Genomic DNA, 18,721 nt, shown 5'->3' on the forward strand with positions numbered 1-18,721 from the left:
TTGTTTGATATTTACATGTTTCTCAGAAATTGTATGATCTTTGACGATACTGCTCCCCACATCTGAATATTATCTATTGATAGACAGTAGAGTTACTGACTTATTGGGTAGTGGCACGCACAGGACCACTATCATCAGAGAACCCAAACAATTAGGACAGTTGGAGTTTCATCAACAGATCATGGGCCATCGTCCTCGACTGACACAAGAGGTTCATCAGCAGGTCAGGATTAATCTTCCTTTAATTACAGGAGAGGCTACATCAAAGATCACGGAAGAGCATCCTAAAATGAGTCACAAGGTCATATCAATGGGGCAGGGTCCACCATCCTAGCAGGAGGCAAGAGTGGTCCTCTCTTGTAAAAGGGATGAGCCCCCCTTGGATTGTGGGTCTTACTGGTCCCATTTCATATCTCAACACTGACACAAAACTATACGACAAGCTTTTAGCTAAATTAGTCACCCGGGGAAATAAAGGTTTATTATCTATCAGTTTCCTAAAAGCAAACATGACATTTGAACATGTGTTGAGACTGACTGGTGAATTACATGTTTGTACCAACATTGACAGGTCATGGTCATTATAAACTACTTCAACTTAGACTGTTTGAGAACTGTTTGTGGAACCAGAGAGTGATTCTCACTGTCACCCTCGGAGGGATACTGCCTGTCGCCCTCAAAGGATGCTCTCTGTCATCCTCAGAGTGATTTCCCTGTCACCCTCGAAGGGATAGTCTGGATGTTCTCTGTCACCCTCAGATGGTTGCTGCTTGTCACCCTCAGAGGGATGCTCACTCAAGTAGGACAATGTAAATTAGCCATCTCTGTATATTGTACGTGGCTCTCAGAGTACATGCAGTCACCGTGCATTGACCCAGCCAGGAGAAATGTATGTCCCACTCATACATTTAATGCTGAACAAAAAAAAAATATTTCACTCCCTTCTTCTGTTTTATTTACCAAACAATATCTCCTACTGCTCGGACAGAGTCGCCCCTATCAAGCCTGACAAGACCAGGAGATCCACCAAACAAGCCATCTGGTATATACCAGAACTGAGGACCATGAAACATGACTGCAAATACTTAGAAAGACATTGGCGCATCAGCAAAGATCCAACAGACCGAGACACCTTCACGTCAGCCCTCAACAAATACCATCAATGCCTGAAAGACAAGAAAAGATGCGCCCTCATGGACTGCATCGAAGCAAGTTTCAACCACAGCAAGAAACTCTTGAATATCGCCAGAGAGCACTCTTGCCCTTCAGCCACCGAGAACACCATCTCCCCTTCCAAGGAACTCCGCAACACACTGGCTGATTACTTCCACACAAGACATCCACTATCTACAGCAACTTTGAACCCCAACCCACCGACCTATACAGCCTCCTCATGACAACTGACACCACACACAATCATCCACTCACCGTATGGAAACTGCTCATCACACAGAGCACCACAGTCATCATGAACTCCATCTACTCTGGAGCACCCACGAACCCTTGCACCCACTACCACTTCAACCTCAAGAGCAAGGAAATCAGCTGCAAACTCACCTCCATTCTCAAAGCATTCATCACCACAGCCACCTCTCCCGATCAATGGAAATATGCAGAGTTCAGACCCGTCCTCAAGAAACCCCAGAGAACTCAAGAACTACCGCCCCATGTCTCTGCTCCCCAACACAGCCAAACTCCTCGAGAAGGCGATCAATCCCTAACTCCCAGAACACCAGGAGAGCAACAATCCACTGGACACCTCCCAAACCAGATTACACCCCAACCACAGCACTGAGACAGCCCTGATCTCCACCACTGATGATGTCAGGTCTATCCTCAACTGTGGGGAGACAGGAGCCCTGATTCTACTTGATCTCTAAGCAGCGTTTCACACCGTATCATACCACACCCACATCAAAAGATTCAAATGGATCACAACCGTCCGCACAGGAGGAACCCAAATGATCCACCAACCACCCTTCACTTCGGAACCCAAGAGCATCATCTGCGGCGACCCTCAAGGCAGATCAATCGGCCCCACACTGTTCAACACATATATTGGCCGACATCTTTAGAATCAATGGCCTCAACATCATATCCTATGCAAACAACACCCAGCTCATCATCTCACTCACAGAAGACTTCTCCCCCACCAGGACCAACTTCCAAAACTGCATGACGAGCATAGCCTACTGAATGAAGACCAGCTGCATGAAGCTCAACACGGACAAGACAGAAGTGCTAATATTTGGGAACAGCTCCTTCGCATGGGACCACAGCTGATGGCCCTCTGAACTCAGACCCACAATGACAGGCCATGTCTGCAACCTCAGGGTCATACTGGACAGCTAACTCACCATGAAACGCGAGATCAAAGCAGTCTTCTATGCCAGATTCCTCACCCTTCACATGCTCCGAAAGATCTTCAGATGGCTCCAAGTCAACACCAGGAAAGCCGTCACTCAAGCACTGCTCTCCAGCTAGCTGCACTACGGCAACACGGTCTAGGCAGGACTCACCACCCACCTCCTGAAGAGGATCCAGACAATACAAAACTCAGCTGCCAGACTTATCCTTGACCTCCCCGGGAGGAACCACATCATCCCCCACCTCAGGAACCTCCATTGGCTCTCCATCCAGAAAAGATGCCAATTCAAAATGTTGACCGAGGCCACAAGGTCACCCATGACCAAGGACCAGTATACATCAACCACCACCTGAACTTCCACCAACCCTCCAGACACCTGCCCTCCATCTCCCTCGCCCACACTCTCTGCATCCGCCGAAGCAACAGTGGAGGATGTTCCTTCTCCTACCTCACTGCAAAGTCTTAAAACAACCTCCCCCTGCACCTCCAAGCATCATCCTCTCTCCCTGAATTCAGAAAAGGACTCAAGACCTGTTTTTTCAACTGATCGTAGCAAGAACCCAGCACCTGGATACCCTCAAGGATGATTAGCCATGCTCTACAAATCCAAGTTGATTGATTGATATCTCACCTTCAGGAGTTCCCATGCTGGCTCCTCACACTTCTTTTCTATTGCCGTTATCAGGGCATTGAGAGAGGTGATTTGTTTGGACAGTCTGGTGATATTTGCATTTTCTACCATGGTAATTTTCTTCTCCATCTCCTCCAGTCTTCTGTGAAGTGTTTGCTCATTTTCTTTCAGGAGCTGCCGCAGTTTTTCAAACTCAGATTCAATTTTCTTTTTCTCAGTTCTTAACTTGTCCTGTCAGAAGCAAAAAAACACAAGCTGTTTAGATTTTAAAAAGCTTCCTACAAGCCGTCCCTAGAGTGGGAGATCAGGGGGAGGGTGGACGGGTTGATAACTTCTATAAAAAATCATAACACTAGCGTGCTTCTCCCAATTTCTGAACTGAAATCTCTTACTACCTTCCCATTTACCGTCTTCTTCTCCTGCTCCCACTCCCTTTCCTCAGACCCCTCACGAACTGTGGAGGGGTCAGAATTTGTGAAGCTGCAGAGAAGCTCAATCCATGGAGAGAGGGCAAGGAAGAAAATCACCCGTAGGCAGAGACAGTCAAAGACCCGGTGACAGGTTGAGTGGCGAGACTGGCTAAAGTCAAGCGTGAGTCAATGTGACTGACACAAGAGAATATAAATGGGGGATGAGGCAGGAAGTTGAAGCATTTGGGATGGAAGAGAGGATGTAAGTGGTGTGCGGGCTGCCCCAGCCCTGCCAGAACACAGGATGTGCTCCCTCCAGAAGGAGACTCTGAGAGGGTGTCCTACTACGGCCCTCATTCACAGTGAGGTAGAATCACCGAAGAGGTAATTTCATGTTTAAATTCATAAAGATTATGTGTATTCTGTTGTTAAATGGAGAATTGCCAGATAAATTGTTGTAACTGTACCGGTTTCTGCAGGTAATTCACAAATTCAAATTCCTATAGAAGTTGGGAGAAGAGGTTGGTTAGATATCTTGTCCCATCCTAAGATAGGAGGCTGTGAGTTATCAGGTGAGGGATGTCACACTGTGGCTTAGAGCAGGAGCCTGTGTGTTATTAGGTGAGGTATGTCACACTTTAGCTTAGAGCAGGAGCCTGTGTGTTATCAGGTGAGGTATGTCACACTGTGGCTTAGAGCAGGAGCCTGTGTGTTATCAGGTGAGGTATGTCACACTGTGGCTTAGAGCAGGAGCCTGTGCGCTATCAGGTGAGGTATGTCACACTGTGGCTTAGAGCAAGAGCCTGTGTGTTTTTAGGTGAAGTATGTCACACTGAAGCATAGAGCAGGAGCCCATGTGTTATCAGGTGAGGTATGTCACACTGCAGCTTAGAGCAGGAGCCTGTGTGTTATCAGGTGAGGTATGTCACACTGAAGCTTAGAGCAGGAGCCTGTGTGTTATCAGGTGAGGTATGTCACACTGAAGCTTAGAGCAGGAGCCTGTGTGTTATCAGGTGAGGTGTAGCATTTTCTTCGTATTTTGTAGATAAGCTCCGCGAAGAAGGGCTTCCCAGCCCGAAATGCATCAGAGCTATTGGAATGTATTGATCATGATAATTGAATGATAAAAACTCTACAAAGGAATAAAAGAAATTCAAGAATACTTCTACAAGCTTGAAAATAAACCACAACATTTAAAGAAACAATAGTGGAGTCCTTTTTATTGTAAGGAAGCAAAGGTGTGCCCTAAAGGGATGCAACCAAATTTGGAAGCACAATACTGATCAGGTGAGGTATGTCACACTGTGGCTTAGAGCAGGAGTCCGTGTGTTATCAGGTGAGGTGTGTCACACTGTATCTTAGAGCAGGAGCCTGTGTGTTATCAGGTGAAGTATGTCATGCTATGGCTTAGAGCAGGAGCCTGTGTGTTTTCAGGTGAAGTGTGTCACACTGTGGCTTAGAGCAGGAGCCTGCATGTTTTTAGGTGAGGTATGTCACACTGCAGCTTAGAGCAGGAGCCTGTGTGTTATCAGGTGAGGTATGTCACACTGTGGCTTAGAGCAGGAGCCTGTGTGTTTTGAGGTGAGGTATGTCACATTGTATCTTAGAGCAGGAGCCTGTGTGTTATTGGGTGAGGTATGTCACACTGTAGCTTAGGGAAGGAGCTTGTCTGTAATCAGGTGAGGTATGTCACACTGTAGCTTAGGGAAGGAGCCTGTGCGTTATCAGGTGAGGTATGTCACACTGTAGCTTAGGGAAGGAGCTTGTCTGTAATCAGGTGAGGTATGTCACACTGTAGCTTAGGGAAGGAGCCTGTGTGTTATCGGGTGAGGTATGTCACACAGTGGCTTAGAGCAGGAGCCTGTGTGTTATCGGGTGAGGTATGTCACACTGTGAGCTAGAGCAGGAGCCTGTATGTTATCAGGTGAGGTATGTCACACTGTAGCTTAGTGTAAGATCATGTGTGTTATCATGTGAGGTGTGTTAACCTGTAGCTTATGACCCTGTGTGTTATCAGGTAATATGTCACATTGTGGCTTAGAGCAGGAGCCTGTGTGTTACCCGGTGAGGTATGACACACTGTAGTTTATTGTAGCATCCTGTGCGTTATCAGGTGAGGTATGTCTCACTCTTGCACGAATAGGAGGGTTTCAGCAGTGGAGAGAGGTATGTCCCTCTGCCATCACCAAGAAGGACTGGACTCAGAAATACTGGAGAGCCCTCACTCCTGGTAGGGAGTTCTGCTCCTGTGCTGTGTCACTCGGATACAGGTAGAGGGTTGTGATCCTGAGATGTGTCAATACTAAACAGGTAGAGGGTTGTGCTCCTATGCTGTGTCACTAGTATACAGGTAGGAGGTTGTGCTCCTGTATGTGTCACTAGTATACAGGTAGAGGGTTGTGCTTCTGTGCTGTCACTAGTAGAGAGGCAGATGGTTGTTCTTCTGTGCTGCCACTAGTATACAGTTAGAGGGGTGAACTCCTGTGTTGTGTAAGTAGTATACTGGTAGAGGGTCATGCTCCACTACTGTTTCATTACTATACAGTTAGAGGAGCGTGCTCCTGTGCTGTGTCATAAATATATAGGTTGAGGATTGAGCACCTGTATGTGAGACTAGTATCCAGGTAGAGGTATGTGCTCGGAGAGGTTTGTGCTCCTGTTCCATGTCACTAGTATACAGGTAGATGGTTGTGCTCTTGTGCTGCTCCTGTGTTGTGCCACTAGTATAAACTGAGGATTGTGCTCCTGTGATGTTTCACTTGTATTAAGGTAGACAGTTGTGCTCCTGAGCGGTGTCACTAGTATACAGTTAAACCGTTGCCCTTCTTTGCTGTCACTATCTGTATACTAGTGGCACACCACAGGAGCACCACACTCTACCTGTACAATACAGACACAGCACAGCAGCACAACAACCCATCTGTATCCTAGTGATAGAGCACAGCAGCACAACCCTCTACCTCTATACTATTGGCACATCACAGGAATACAACGCGCCACCTGTGTGATGGTGACTCAGCACAGGAGCACAACCCTCCACTTGAAAACTAGTGACACAGCACAAGGGCACAACCATCTACCTGAATACTAGTGACACACAGAGAAGCACAACACTACACCTGTATACTGGTGACACATTACAGAAGTTCAACCCTCTACCTGTATACTAGTGACATAGCACAGGAGCACAACTCCCCACCTATATACTAGTGACACAGGACAGGAGAGCAACTCTCCATCTGCATACTGGTGACTTCACAGGAGCTCAACCTTATACCTATATACTAATGGTTCATCACAGGAGCATAACCATATGCATGTACACCAGTTGCACACCATGGGAGCTCAGCCCTCCACCTGCATACTAGTGAAACAACCCAGGTGCACAACCCTCTACCTGTATACTAGTGACACACCACTTAAGCACAACAGTCAACCTGTTTACTAATGACACACCACAGGACCATAACCCTCCATCTCTCTACTAGTAACACATACAGGAGCGCAGCCCTCTATCTGTAAGCCAGTAACACTGCACAGAAACACACCCCTCTAAATTTATATCAGCAACACTGCACAGGAGTGCAACCCTCTACAGGTATACTAGTGGCACATCACAGGAGAACAACCCTCTACATCAGGAGGGAATGTTGGATTAATGTTTGCACCCCCTGCGCCTATTCTCGCTGGATTCTTATAGTGCATACAGTACATACTTTCCCTCATTGTCGCACCCCCTGAAATGCCATCTCGCATCCCCTGGGGTGCAGGTACCCCAGATTTGGAACCCCTGCTCTGCCTGTATAGTAGTTACAGAGCAGGAGATCAACCTTCATCTGTTTACTAGTGACAGCCCAGGAGAAGCACCCTCTATTTGTATACTAGTGACAGCACAGGACATTGAACCCTTTACTTGTATACTAGTGACAGCGCAGGAGAAGAACCCTCTACTTATATACTAGCGACAGCACAGGAGAAGCACCCTCTATTTGTATACTAGTGACAGCACAGGACAAGAACCCTTTACTTGTATACTAGTGACAGCACAGGAGAAGAACCCTCTACTTATATACTAGCGACAGCGCAGGAGAAGAACCCTCTACTTGTATACTCGTGACAGCACAAGAGAAGAACCCTCTACTTGTATACTAGTGACAGCACAGGAGAAGAACCCTCTACGTGTATACTAGTGACAGCACAAGAGAAGAACCCTCTACGTGTATACTAGTGACATCACAAGAGAAGAACCCTCTACTTGTATACTAGTGACAGCACAGGAGAAGAACCCTCTACGTGTATACTAGTGACATCACAAGAGAAGAACCCTCTACTTGTATACTAGTGACATCACAAGAGAAGAACCCTCTACTTGTATACTAGTGACAGCACAGGAGAAGAACTCTCTACTTGTATATTAGTGACAGCACAGGAGAAGAACTCTTTACTTGTATACTAGTGACAGCGCAAGAGAAGAAACCTCTACTTGTATACTAGTGACAGCACAGGAGAAGTACCCTCTACTTGTATACTAGTGACAGCGCAGGAGAATAACCCTCTACTTGCATACTAGTGACAGCACAGGAGAAGAACTCTCTACTTGTATACTAGTAAAACAGCCCAAGAGCACAAACCTATATCTGTACACTAGTGACAGAGCAGGAGAACAGCTCTCTCCTTGTATACTAGTGACAGCGCAGGAGAATAACTCTCTACCTGTATACTAGTGACAGCACAGGGGAAGAACCATCTACTTGTATACTAGTAACAGCACAGGAGAAGAAACCTCTACTTAATACTAGTGACAGGAGAATACCCCTCTACTTGTATACTAGTGACAGCACAGGAGAAGAACTCTCTACTTGTATACTAGTGACAGCACAGGAGAAGAACCTTCTAATTGTATACTAGTGACAACGCAGGAGAAGAACTCTCTACTTGATACTAGTGGCACAGCCCAAGAGCACAACCCCCTATTAGTATATTAGTGATACAGAACAGGAGCGCAACCCTCTACCTGTATATCGGTGACACATGTAGGACACAACGCTCTACCATTATACTAGTGACAAAGCACAGAAGCACATTCCTCTACCTATGTACTAGTGACAACAAAAAGAACAACCCTCTACCTGTTTACTAGTGGCACACAACAGAAGCACAACAAATCATGGGCGCATAAACCTCTCCCTGTATACTAGTGGCACACCAAAGGAGAACAATGATCTTCCTGCTTACTAGTGACACAGCAGGAATCTCTCCTGCAAGGTTTGATTCCTGATTGCCTCACGATGGATCAAGTCACCCTTATCCCAAAAAAGCCAAATGCAGATTTAATGGACACTAACAAAATCAGACCTATCTCCAACATCACGACTTTAGCCAAACGTCTTGAGAAATACATACACACACAACTATGTAATCACATCAAACAAATCCCACTCCTCAACCAATATCAATCAGGCTTCAGATCTGGACACAGTACTGAAACTGCTCTGACACACATTGTGGATGACACATTGAGACTATTGGACTAAAATGAAAGTTGCCTTCTTATGTTCCTTGATCTTTCCACGGGGTTCGACACAGTCAAACATGACACCTTGATTGATCTTCTTGAAAAGCGGATGGGGTTTTCAGGCCCAGTCTTAAATTAGTTTGCATCATTCCTGCATAGTAGAACTCAGAGAATCAAAGTCCACCACTCCCTTTCTAACAGTACCCCAGTCTCAATAGGAGTGCCTCGAGGATCGGCACTATCACCCACGCTCTTCAAGCTGTCCATTGAACGTCACACTGAAATTCTGGACCTCTCGAACATACACTGCCGCATGTAGTCAACTGTACATGAACATTTCAATACCCGATGACATCAAAACTCTTAACTCAGCCCTTGTGCAAAACTCAGCACTGGTTAACCCACAAGCGCCTTGAGTCCCTAACGGGTGAGTAGTGCGCGCTGCAAAAACCTGATTGATTGATTGATTGATCACCTTATGTTAAACACTATGAAAACCAAATCCCTCCCAATTTCCCCAAACAATTATCCTACACCCATCCAGGACTGGCTCAAATAACTAACGGCGCTGAGTTGACCCCCACATGCTGTGGACTCCACTAGATAATTAGGCATAACTCTGGACAAACACCTGAATATACAAGACCACATCAGCACAAGAACTGGAGGAGCTAATAATCAACTCTACATGTTAAGGAAAATCAAACCCTTCATACCTCCTGACAACATGAAGCTTCCAGTCCAAACCCTAGTTAGCTCCCGTTTAGACTACAGGATGGCGACCCTGGCTGGGCTTCCCAAATCTAGACTTGCCCCATTAAAGGCTACTTTGTACTTTGCTGCCAGATTCATCACAGGCTCAGGAAAACGTGAGCACATCACACCAGACCTAATTCAACTCAATTGGCTCCCCTTCGAAGCAAGGATTTGTCTCAAGATAGCCTGCTTAACACACAAATCACTTCATTACAACACTCCAGTTTACCTGGCAAAAAATCTTGAACTATCCGGCTTGAATAGAACCCTTAGAAGCTCTCACAAACTACTGCTGAATCTCACAAATTCAACTTGAAAAGAACTTGTCACTAATCAAATCACAGTACTTCTCGGTCTAGAAAGGAGTGAAGAAATGTGTCTCTCAATAACGCTACTCTGGGGAGCAATCCCTTTCAGGACTAATGCCTTCACCCACCATAGGTGGCATACTTCATCAGATGGGCTTCTCCTCCCATTGGGAAAACCTAGTCCCACTGAGGGCTACAACTCCCACACTGTGAGGTAGGAGCTCTGGGGTGCTTTTTTGTGTAACCTGAGGAGGTAAGGATGCTAAAATCCCATATGTGAGTATTAGATGTGGTGAGGGTGCAGCACTGGATGTAGTTAGAAAGAGAAACGTGATTTAAAACTACCTAGTGAGGGCCAAAAATTATTTATTGGCTTGTCCAAACTGGCAGGATTAAAAAGCAGTGCAAAGCACAATCTGACATCATCTAATTATCCCACTTTTTACGAGTGTCTATGGTTATTGGAATAGCCTTTACATCGGCAATCTGTCGATAGTGTTACTTCTGCAATGTACGTAAAGCGTCAATGAGTAGCCATCATTCACGACGCATGCGCGCACTGTATGAAGAGCAGGTTGCCATTCCAGCTACAGTAGTTATCAGACGCGCATGCGCATCACGGACATTGGGTGCTCACTGCAGGCATTCTCTGAAACCCTGCAGAACTGCAATTGCGCATGCGCATTTAGATAATCTGGCGCATACTGCAGACACCTTCTGGTCTTAGTTCACTATGACTGCGCAGATTCACTTGCTTATAAGGACCCCAGATCCCTCCCATCGGTGCCTCCGGTTGCAGCTCATGTACAACACGGGGTACCGATGGAGAGGTAAGTGGGGCTTTGGGTAGTGGGTCACTAAGCTTTGATATATGCAGGGATGATATCTTCACTGTACGCATGGCTGCAAATTTGTAACGCCTTAACCATGCCGTCGTGCACCATAGGCTCACTCTAGAGGAGGTGTTATTAACTGTATAAAAGTCTAAACCTATCGATTAGAGTCATTTTTCAAATAAGATGTGGCTTACAGTAGACACGTAACGAATGATAATGCTTCTGCAACGAGGTTTGACCTTACAAACTAACAGTAAATAGTTGAGACATTTCTGCATTCCGGGCGTTATGAGTTCCTGTTCCTGATTTTGTTAAACACAGCACTTTACGCTATGGTCGCTCGGGGAACAACCTTTATAACGCAACTTTTAGCACGCAGTGCTATTAGAACGCAGACTTTAAAACGAAAACCATTACAACGCATTACACTGGGGGGCGCTCTAGGATAGGGAATAGTTTTAATTTACTATCCAACACCTTCCCTAGTGTCCACGGGGACTGGTGTTGGAATAGTAAATTAAACTATTCACTATCCAGCACCCCCCAGTGTAATGCGTTGTAATGGAATGCGTTTTAAAACTTGCGTTGTTACAGCATGCGTGATAAAAGCATGCGTTGTAACAACGTACATCCTGGTCGCTCACATTACAATTTTAGGGCGCTTCAAACTGAACTGCAGTTCTACTACTAGATGCTTGACATTAATTGTACTGGTAGAACATTGGTGCATACTGTATAATAGTATATACACGGCCAAGCATTCTCAGACAACAGTTTGGACATTTTGAGTTAAGACCTCTATGCAGATGATGCCATACCATTTTATGCTCTGCCATGAGAGGAGATGCTTGGGAAATTCTGCATTAGACTGGAGATTACTTTTATATAAGATCAGTCTGTATGAACATACACAACATGCATACTGGTCGCAGGCGGCATACAAGATTAGGGCATTGTCATTTTGGACTTACAGTGTGTCCCATGCCTGTATTTCAAAGTGGCACAATCCATGCCCTTTTTTCCAGTTGCCTATGACATTTTGCTGAGGTGTACTTGCGATTAGATAATATACAATGGTTTCGGAGTGCTAACGCTATCAAGGATGAGCACTAATAAACACCATTAGACACACCTTGTAGCGTTATATTAATTTATTCGCTTTTTCGTGCAATTTTTGGAGTTAGATAGCAGAGCCTTTCTGTTACATTGTTTCTTCTGGAGGTTCTACACCAACACTTCAAGGTCGCTTTTCTAAAACATGTATTCACACCACACGAGAGGAATGAGTGACCATGTCGTATTGTTTCTTTGCAGAGCGGGGTCCCCTTCCCTGAGTTGTTGCCAGGTAGAGGTGGGCATACTTATCCATCAAATTGGGTAAGTAGAGTTGTAGTGGGTACAATAATTGTACTCAAAGGACTTGTTCTGAGGTCCAAGATGGCGGATTGACGCCGTCAGTGCGGAGAACGGCTGCTGAGGGTCCGGTCATGCATGCTATGGCTCGCTAGCTGTTAACCGGTCAAGACCCAGTCTGAAAGTCTATGCAAGAAGAATCTTCTGTACAAGCAGAGTAGCGCTCACGTTCTTATATCGCCTTACCTGTCTCTCTGCGGTAGAGAGACGCGGAGCGGGAGTGGCGGAGCAGTGGACGGAGAGCCGCACGGGAGCTGAGAGTGCCTGCAGCTGAGGAGGAACGGTTTTGCTGTTTCACGGCGGCGAAGGTACACGGAGCTGGATCAAGCACAGCTGGTCGAGAGCTCGGCGCTTGGAAGAGGCGGAGTCGGAGCAGTGTGTAGAACTGAAGGATACCAGTGGCTGGAGAGGAACGGCTCGCCGGTTTTACTGCAGCAAAAGAACGCGGAGCAGTAGTAGAGCGAGAGCTGGATGCGGCGTCAGGCTGATTGAGAGCCGGGTAACTGCTGTGGTCATTCCGGCTTCCGCACTTCTACACCATAACTACTAGGGAAGTGTCGGTGTTTGGCAGGTTCAACTTTCCGGCTCATTGGGGGTTTAACCTTGGCTCTAGTTTTGGGTCATTGGTATCAGTGGAGAGCTTTGCAATGGCACCAAAACCCCAAACCAGAAACGCGCGAGTTATGAAACAGACTGGGGCAAATAATGTCTTGGATAACGATGGGACATCTACAGCAGTGGTGGCAACAGGAGCTACTACGGAGGGAGTAGTAGTGAAAATTCCAGATGGGGGAAAAAAATTAGGAAAACAGGAGAAACCGGTCTTAAATGCTAGTAAACCACTCCTGTCGCTTCTAGTTAAATCCAATCTAGTATTTAATAAAAGTACTCTGAAGTCAGCTGCTGGTGATCATACAGAGTTGTCAGATACTCCTGATTCTTCGGGGCCACAGCACAATACTGTTGCTACCTCGTCTAATGGAGAAAATAACGCCATAATTACTGCTTTGGGAACTGCTCCAGAAACGGATTCCGATACCCCCATTGATGCTGAGGTAGTGAATGCAATACTATTAAAAGACTGTAATGCCAGTGTGAATACTCAGATTCGGGCAGAGGCTCAATTAGAAACTACCGGTAACAGTAATTCCAATGCTAATCCCATGCTATCTACACTGGCTTCAGTATTACTAACAGAGACTTTAGAAGATCTTTGTGATAAAGAGCTGACTGAAGATGAGGCGATAGCAGTGACAGGAGAGGTGATAACCAGGGAAGCAGAGGACAGAAGGATAACAGAAAGCAAAAATACTTCAAAAGAACTATTTAAAATAGTCAAAGAGTTATGCAGCCCAGTTAATTTATCAGTGGATCTTACCCCCTCGCAAGAAGGCTGCAATAAAATTAATGATTATTTTTGTGAAAAAATTGATACGATCTATGCCTCTTTTTCCAACATCGAATCAAAGCAACCACAACCTTGTGTATCATCCCCAGTTCTGGCTAGCTGTCCTAGATTCGGCCCTTTCTCAGAGGAGGAAGTGGGCAAAGCTATGTTGGAAGTAAAATCAGGCTCCCCACTGGACCCATGCTCGCATCATATTTTCTCACAACTAACCTCAACAATCTACCCAGCTGTAACCAAAGTCTTTAATCTATCATTGAATTCTGCTGAATTCCCGAAGTATTGGAAAAATGCCATAGTTACTCCCTTACTAAAAAAAGCAGGATCTGATATTCATAACCCGGCAAACTATCGGCCCATTTCCCAACTTCCTTATTTGACTAAGGTGATGGAGACATTGGTCAACAGGCAGCTCTCCAAATTCTTAGAGACCTATGATCTATTGGATAGTTCCCAGACAGGGTTCCGGGCCAATAATTGCACTGAGACAACACTCCTGGCAGTGTCAGACAATATCAGAACCAAGGTAGATCAGGGAAAGACAGTCGCCTTGATTTTACTAGACCTCTCGGTGGCATTTGACACTGTCCCACACCACCGACTCCTGGAAATCCTAGCAGCCAAGGGTATCCGGGATAAGGCATTAGGGTGGTTGCAGTCTTTCATGCAAGACAGAACACAGTCAGTACGAATGGGTGATTTTGTTTCCCCTCCCCTGAACATCAAGTATGGGGTCCCACAAGGGGCCTCATTGTGCCCAACCCTATTTAATGTGTTTGTCTCATCACTAGCCGATATAGGGAGAAAGTGGGGTGTTGGGATCTGCTCTTACGCAGACGACACCCAACTAATGATTTCATTAGATGAAGAAGACGACCCTAAGAATAGGCTACTGAACTGCCTGACCGAACTAGCCAATTGGATGCATAGCCATTGTCTCAAACTAAACGCAGACAAATCTGAGATTCTGCTGTTTGGTAGACATACACACCTATGGGATAACAGCTGGTGGCCCACAACTCTGGGCACCGCTCCTATCCCAGCATCAACAGCCAAAAATTTAGGTGTGACTCTAGATAATACCCTGAGTATGAAAACCCATGTATCCACAATCTGTGGCAAAGGCTTTGCAATACTCAAGATGCTCCGGCGAATTTTTCCATGGCTCCCCACTGAATGTAGGAAGATACTGGTCCAGTCTTTATTAATGAGTAGGCTGGATTACGGAAATTCCCTGTTTGTGGGAATGGCGGACTATCTGTTCACGAAACTACAAGTCGTACAGAACGCTGCAGCAAAGGCAATTTGCAATAAAAGAAAGTACGACCCAGCCAAAAGCTGCCTGCGTGAGCTTCACTGGCTACCAATGAGACAGAGAGCTATCTTCAAGCTAATGTGCATAATGCATAAAGCATTGCACAATACGGGCCCTCGCATCTTAAAAAATAAAATCAGATTCTATGCTCCAACGAGGAACCTGCGTTCCTGTACGGCTGCTAGAGCAAGCAACACTTGTGTGAAAACAGCTAGGATGGGTGGACGGGCGTTCTCCCACCTGGCGCCAAACAACTGGAACAAGCTGCCGCAGGAACTCAGACTAACAGACTGTTATTTGTCCTTCAGGAAGCAACTAAAAACATTTCTTTTTCCAAAATCTGACTAAACATAATCCCCACTCTGTTATCTGTTAACTACTCACTACTGTCAGGACAGCGCCGTGATATCCCATTGGGGCTGATTGTTTGCGCTCTATAAATACCATAAACATAAACAAACATAAACATTCCGGAGACTATATCTAATGAATACGGGGAGGGGACTGAAACGGAAGAGGAATATAGTGACCTCCCTGATTTAGGCAATAATACACACCCGTGCTCAGCCAAAGACAAAGCCAACAGTGTAAAAAAAGGAAGAGGTAACGTTAAGAATAAGGTGAAGAAAATTGTAAATAAATCAAAATCGACTGTGGCAAAGGTAATAGCAGAGAACAGCCCCATTAGGAAATGGGTGCAGGCTAAAGGTGGAGTTAAATCTATGGCATTAAGGCTCTCAGGGAACAGCCCCATCGACACTGGTAACGAGGCAGCTGCTATGCCAGGGGGGGGGGTAAACTCCCCTGGTGATGAGATTACTTCTGTAGCGGTATCAGTAACTGGTGGTGTTACCCCGACTGCCATTTTGGGAACAACGGAGACTTCTTCATTCCCCTCTTCTTCCTCTCAGGTAGTAGCACAGCAGATGGCTCCCACTTCAAATTCGGTGCCTGAAATCTCAGGTTTAGCAGTAACTAAAGATACTGACTTTACTTCAATGGGGGCAGATAGCATCAACGATACACTCCCCTCAAATATTTCTCAAAATGACACATCTAATAATTGGAATCTTCAGGGGGAGGTATCCTCGTCATTCCAGATGATTCTGCAGCTACTCAATGAGCAAAAACATGAAGCTCAAACACATTATCAACAGATGCGGGAGGATAGTAGTAAAACTCAATCAACGTTACAGCAGATGTCTCGTAAATTAGGGGCTATGTCCCAGGAGATGGAAGAGCTACAACAGAGGGTTGTGTTAACGGAAGAGAAGTCAACTCACTCCGAGATTGCAGTTAACAAACACGAGGCTCAGATCTGTCAAATGCAAGCCAAAATTGAGAATTTGGAAAACCGACAACGAAGACAGAATCTACGCATATTTGGTATAGTGGAAGGGGCTGAAGGAGCCGATCCCAGGGCATATATGGTTCATTTATTCCAGAAAGCAAATTCCCTGAGTTATCGGACTGGGATTGGGACTCACAAATACGAGCCCACTGTCTTCCTCTGATCCAAAGAAATAAGGGTAGTCAGTAGCCGCGTCCTATGCTGATTTGTATTGGTAACTTCCTACTTCGCCAAGCAATCTCATTGAAGGCAAGACCAAACACCCCTGTTACCATTGACTCAGATCGGACTTAAGTAAACTCACAATGGAGCGTCGATGGAAACTTCGAAAGTACATTGATCCGATAAAGGAATTAGGGGGCCAAGCCTTTTTGCATGAGCCTGCTAAATTAAAGGTCTTAAAGAATACACATGTATACTATTTTTCAGAAGAAAGGGAGGTTGAGCAAATCTTGAGTAAATGGAAATTGGAGAAAAATGGACAATGAAGTATATTACATGTACTATTTTACGAATAATTATGAAGTACTCTATATGCAGAAAGTGTGGGAATGGGATTGGGTCTTGGAAATATCCTAGTTCTACTTGCAGTTAAATCTGTATGTTTTTTGTGCTTTTTTCTCTCTATATTCTGATACAAGATTTTACAAGATTTAATACATTGTTGTGAGTTTGTAGTATTGCACGGCCGGATTTTCAGGGCCATGACTTCGCCTTTTTGCTGCCATTAGAGCGGCAGCGGGTCTAATGGGGGGACCTCTATGTAGGCATAGAAATGGGAGGGGGTGGGGCAGAGAGCTGCAAGGTAGGGGTCGGGGGGTGGGGAAACTCAGGGTAAAAATGTCAGGATCTGATACATGTTGCGCCTACCTGAACTACAACTCCCATGGTCAGTGAGTCTAGAACTACTGTGACCATGATCCTTTGCGAAGCCGGATATAGCCGGATGAGACCCATGTTCAGGTGCTCGTGATTTTGTTTTGTTTGTTGGAGCCTTTCCGTTTGGCTGTCTGCTTTCCTGGACGTTTTCCTGAAGCCATCGCCCGTGAAAACTTATCTGTTCTACTCTGCTGCAAAATAGGGTGAAGACTGGTAAAGTACATGCGCGCTCGCACATGTGTGGTCTATCCTGACTTTGATTTGAGCAATCTGCTCGTATCTATTTTTGAACCTCGCGGCTGCGAGGTAGTAGGCTTACAAGAGCAAGCTGTCATTTATTTCTGTGCTCTGTCCTGCGACGCGACCTCCGGCTGGGGGTTTCAGATAACGTGAAAGTAAACGTGCAAGTGCCGGATTGCAGGGGGGTTGGCCTTCGCAATGCCGGCACGAATTGATATCGTGTGTCATGAAATGGAACTCCTCTTAGTGGAATACAAGTACTAAAGCGGATGTTGGTAGTGGTTGTAACTACAGCATACCGTGTTTAGTTTTTTTTGGGAACTAGAGACTGTAACTGGATCCGGGTTTGATTTCCTTAGCAGAGTTGGAATCTGCAATTTACTTTAAGTTCATTTGGCAAAGTTACAAAGGTCTCACTGAAACTTTTGATGATATTCCTTTTAGGAGTTAGCCTATGGTTGTGGGGTATGTATCTAAGTGACAACAAGTATTTAGGAAGCCATTTGTTCGTTTGCTTTATACATACTGTGCTTCTTGTGTTGTGTGCAGGAGCAGGAGGAATAGAAGACGCTATTACTGAATGAAGGGGATGTCATTGTACATATCAGGTGAACCAGGTTTCCATGCGCTTAGCGAGAATGTATTGAGAGTAGACCTTATCTCGTTACTAATCCTTGTGTATTTCTGTTGCAGCTTCTTGTCCACTGCTGACCCTCCCTTCTATTCTTTACTTTTGGGTTTTTTCCCTCACCGTATCACTTGAACACCCTGTGATATTTATATTCAGGGTGTTTGGGAGGTCCGGAGGTGGAGCATTTCTTCTGCACATGGATTCTGCGGAGTGCGGACGTGACAAAAAAGCATCGCTGGGACGGGAAGCTGGATAATACTAAGATATAGCAAGGCTGCTTTGATTTGGTATTTTGATTTCAAGGATAGGAACATTTATTATACTAAATGTATCAATTAAAGTGTATGGTTTGGAATGTGGCGGGCTTGAATAATAGGATTAAAAGAAGTCTTGTATTTGAGGAGTTGAAAATGTATAATCCTCAGATTGCAGTAATCACTGAGACTCATATAGCCTTTAAAGACAGAAAACTATTGAAACAATTGCGCTATGATACTTTGGTTTGTACTGATTTTAATGCCTCAATCCGGGGGTAGCAATCCTTAACACCTTCAGCACGGCGCGAATTTTCGCGCTGTGCCGAAGGTTCTAATGAGCCTACCGGCTCATGGCGGAACGGTTCCGTCATGAGCACAGGACAACCGACGCTCATGACGGAACCGT

General features: G+C 45.5%; 1 protein-coding gene across 1 annotated transcript in view; it reads right to left on the reverse strand.

The window, feature by feature from the left end:
• LOC144752402 (E3 ubiquitin-protein ligase TRIM39-like) overlaps positions 1 to 18,721 on the reverse strand; it is a 139,965-nt gene that overhangs the window by 88,588 nt on the left and 32,656 nt on the right. Inside the window, exon 3 of the mRNA XM_078640334.1 lies at positions 3,000 to 3,230. Within this exon, the coding sequence (XP_078496460.1) occupies positions 3,000 to 3,230 (231 nt within the window). The remainder of the gene's footprint in view (positions 1 to 2,999; positions 3,231 to 18,721) is intronic.

The sequence above is a fragment of the Lissotriton helveticus genome, chromosome 5_1, assembly GCF_964261635.1.
Source record: "Lissotriton helveticus chromosome 5_1, aLisHel1.1, whole genome shotgun sequence".
Taxonomy (NCBI): Eukaryota; Metazoa; Chordata; class Amphibia; order Caudata; family Salamandridae; genus Lissotriton; species Lissotriton helveticus.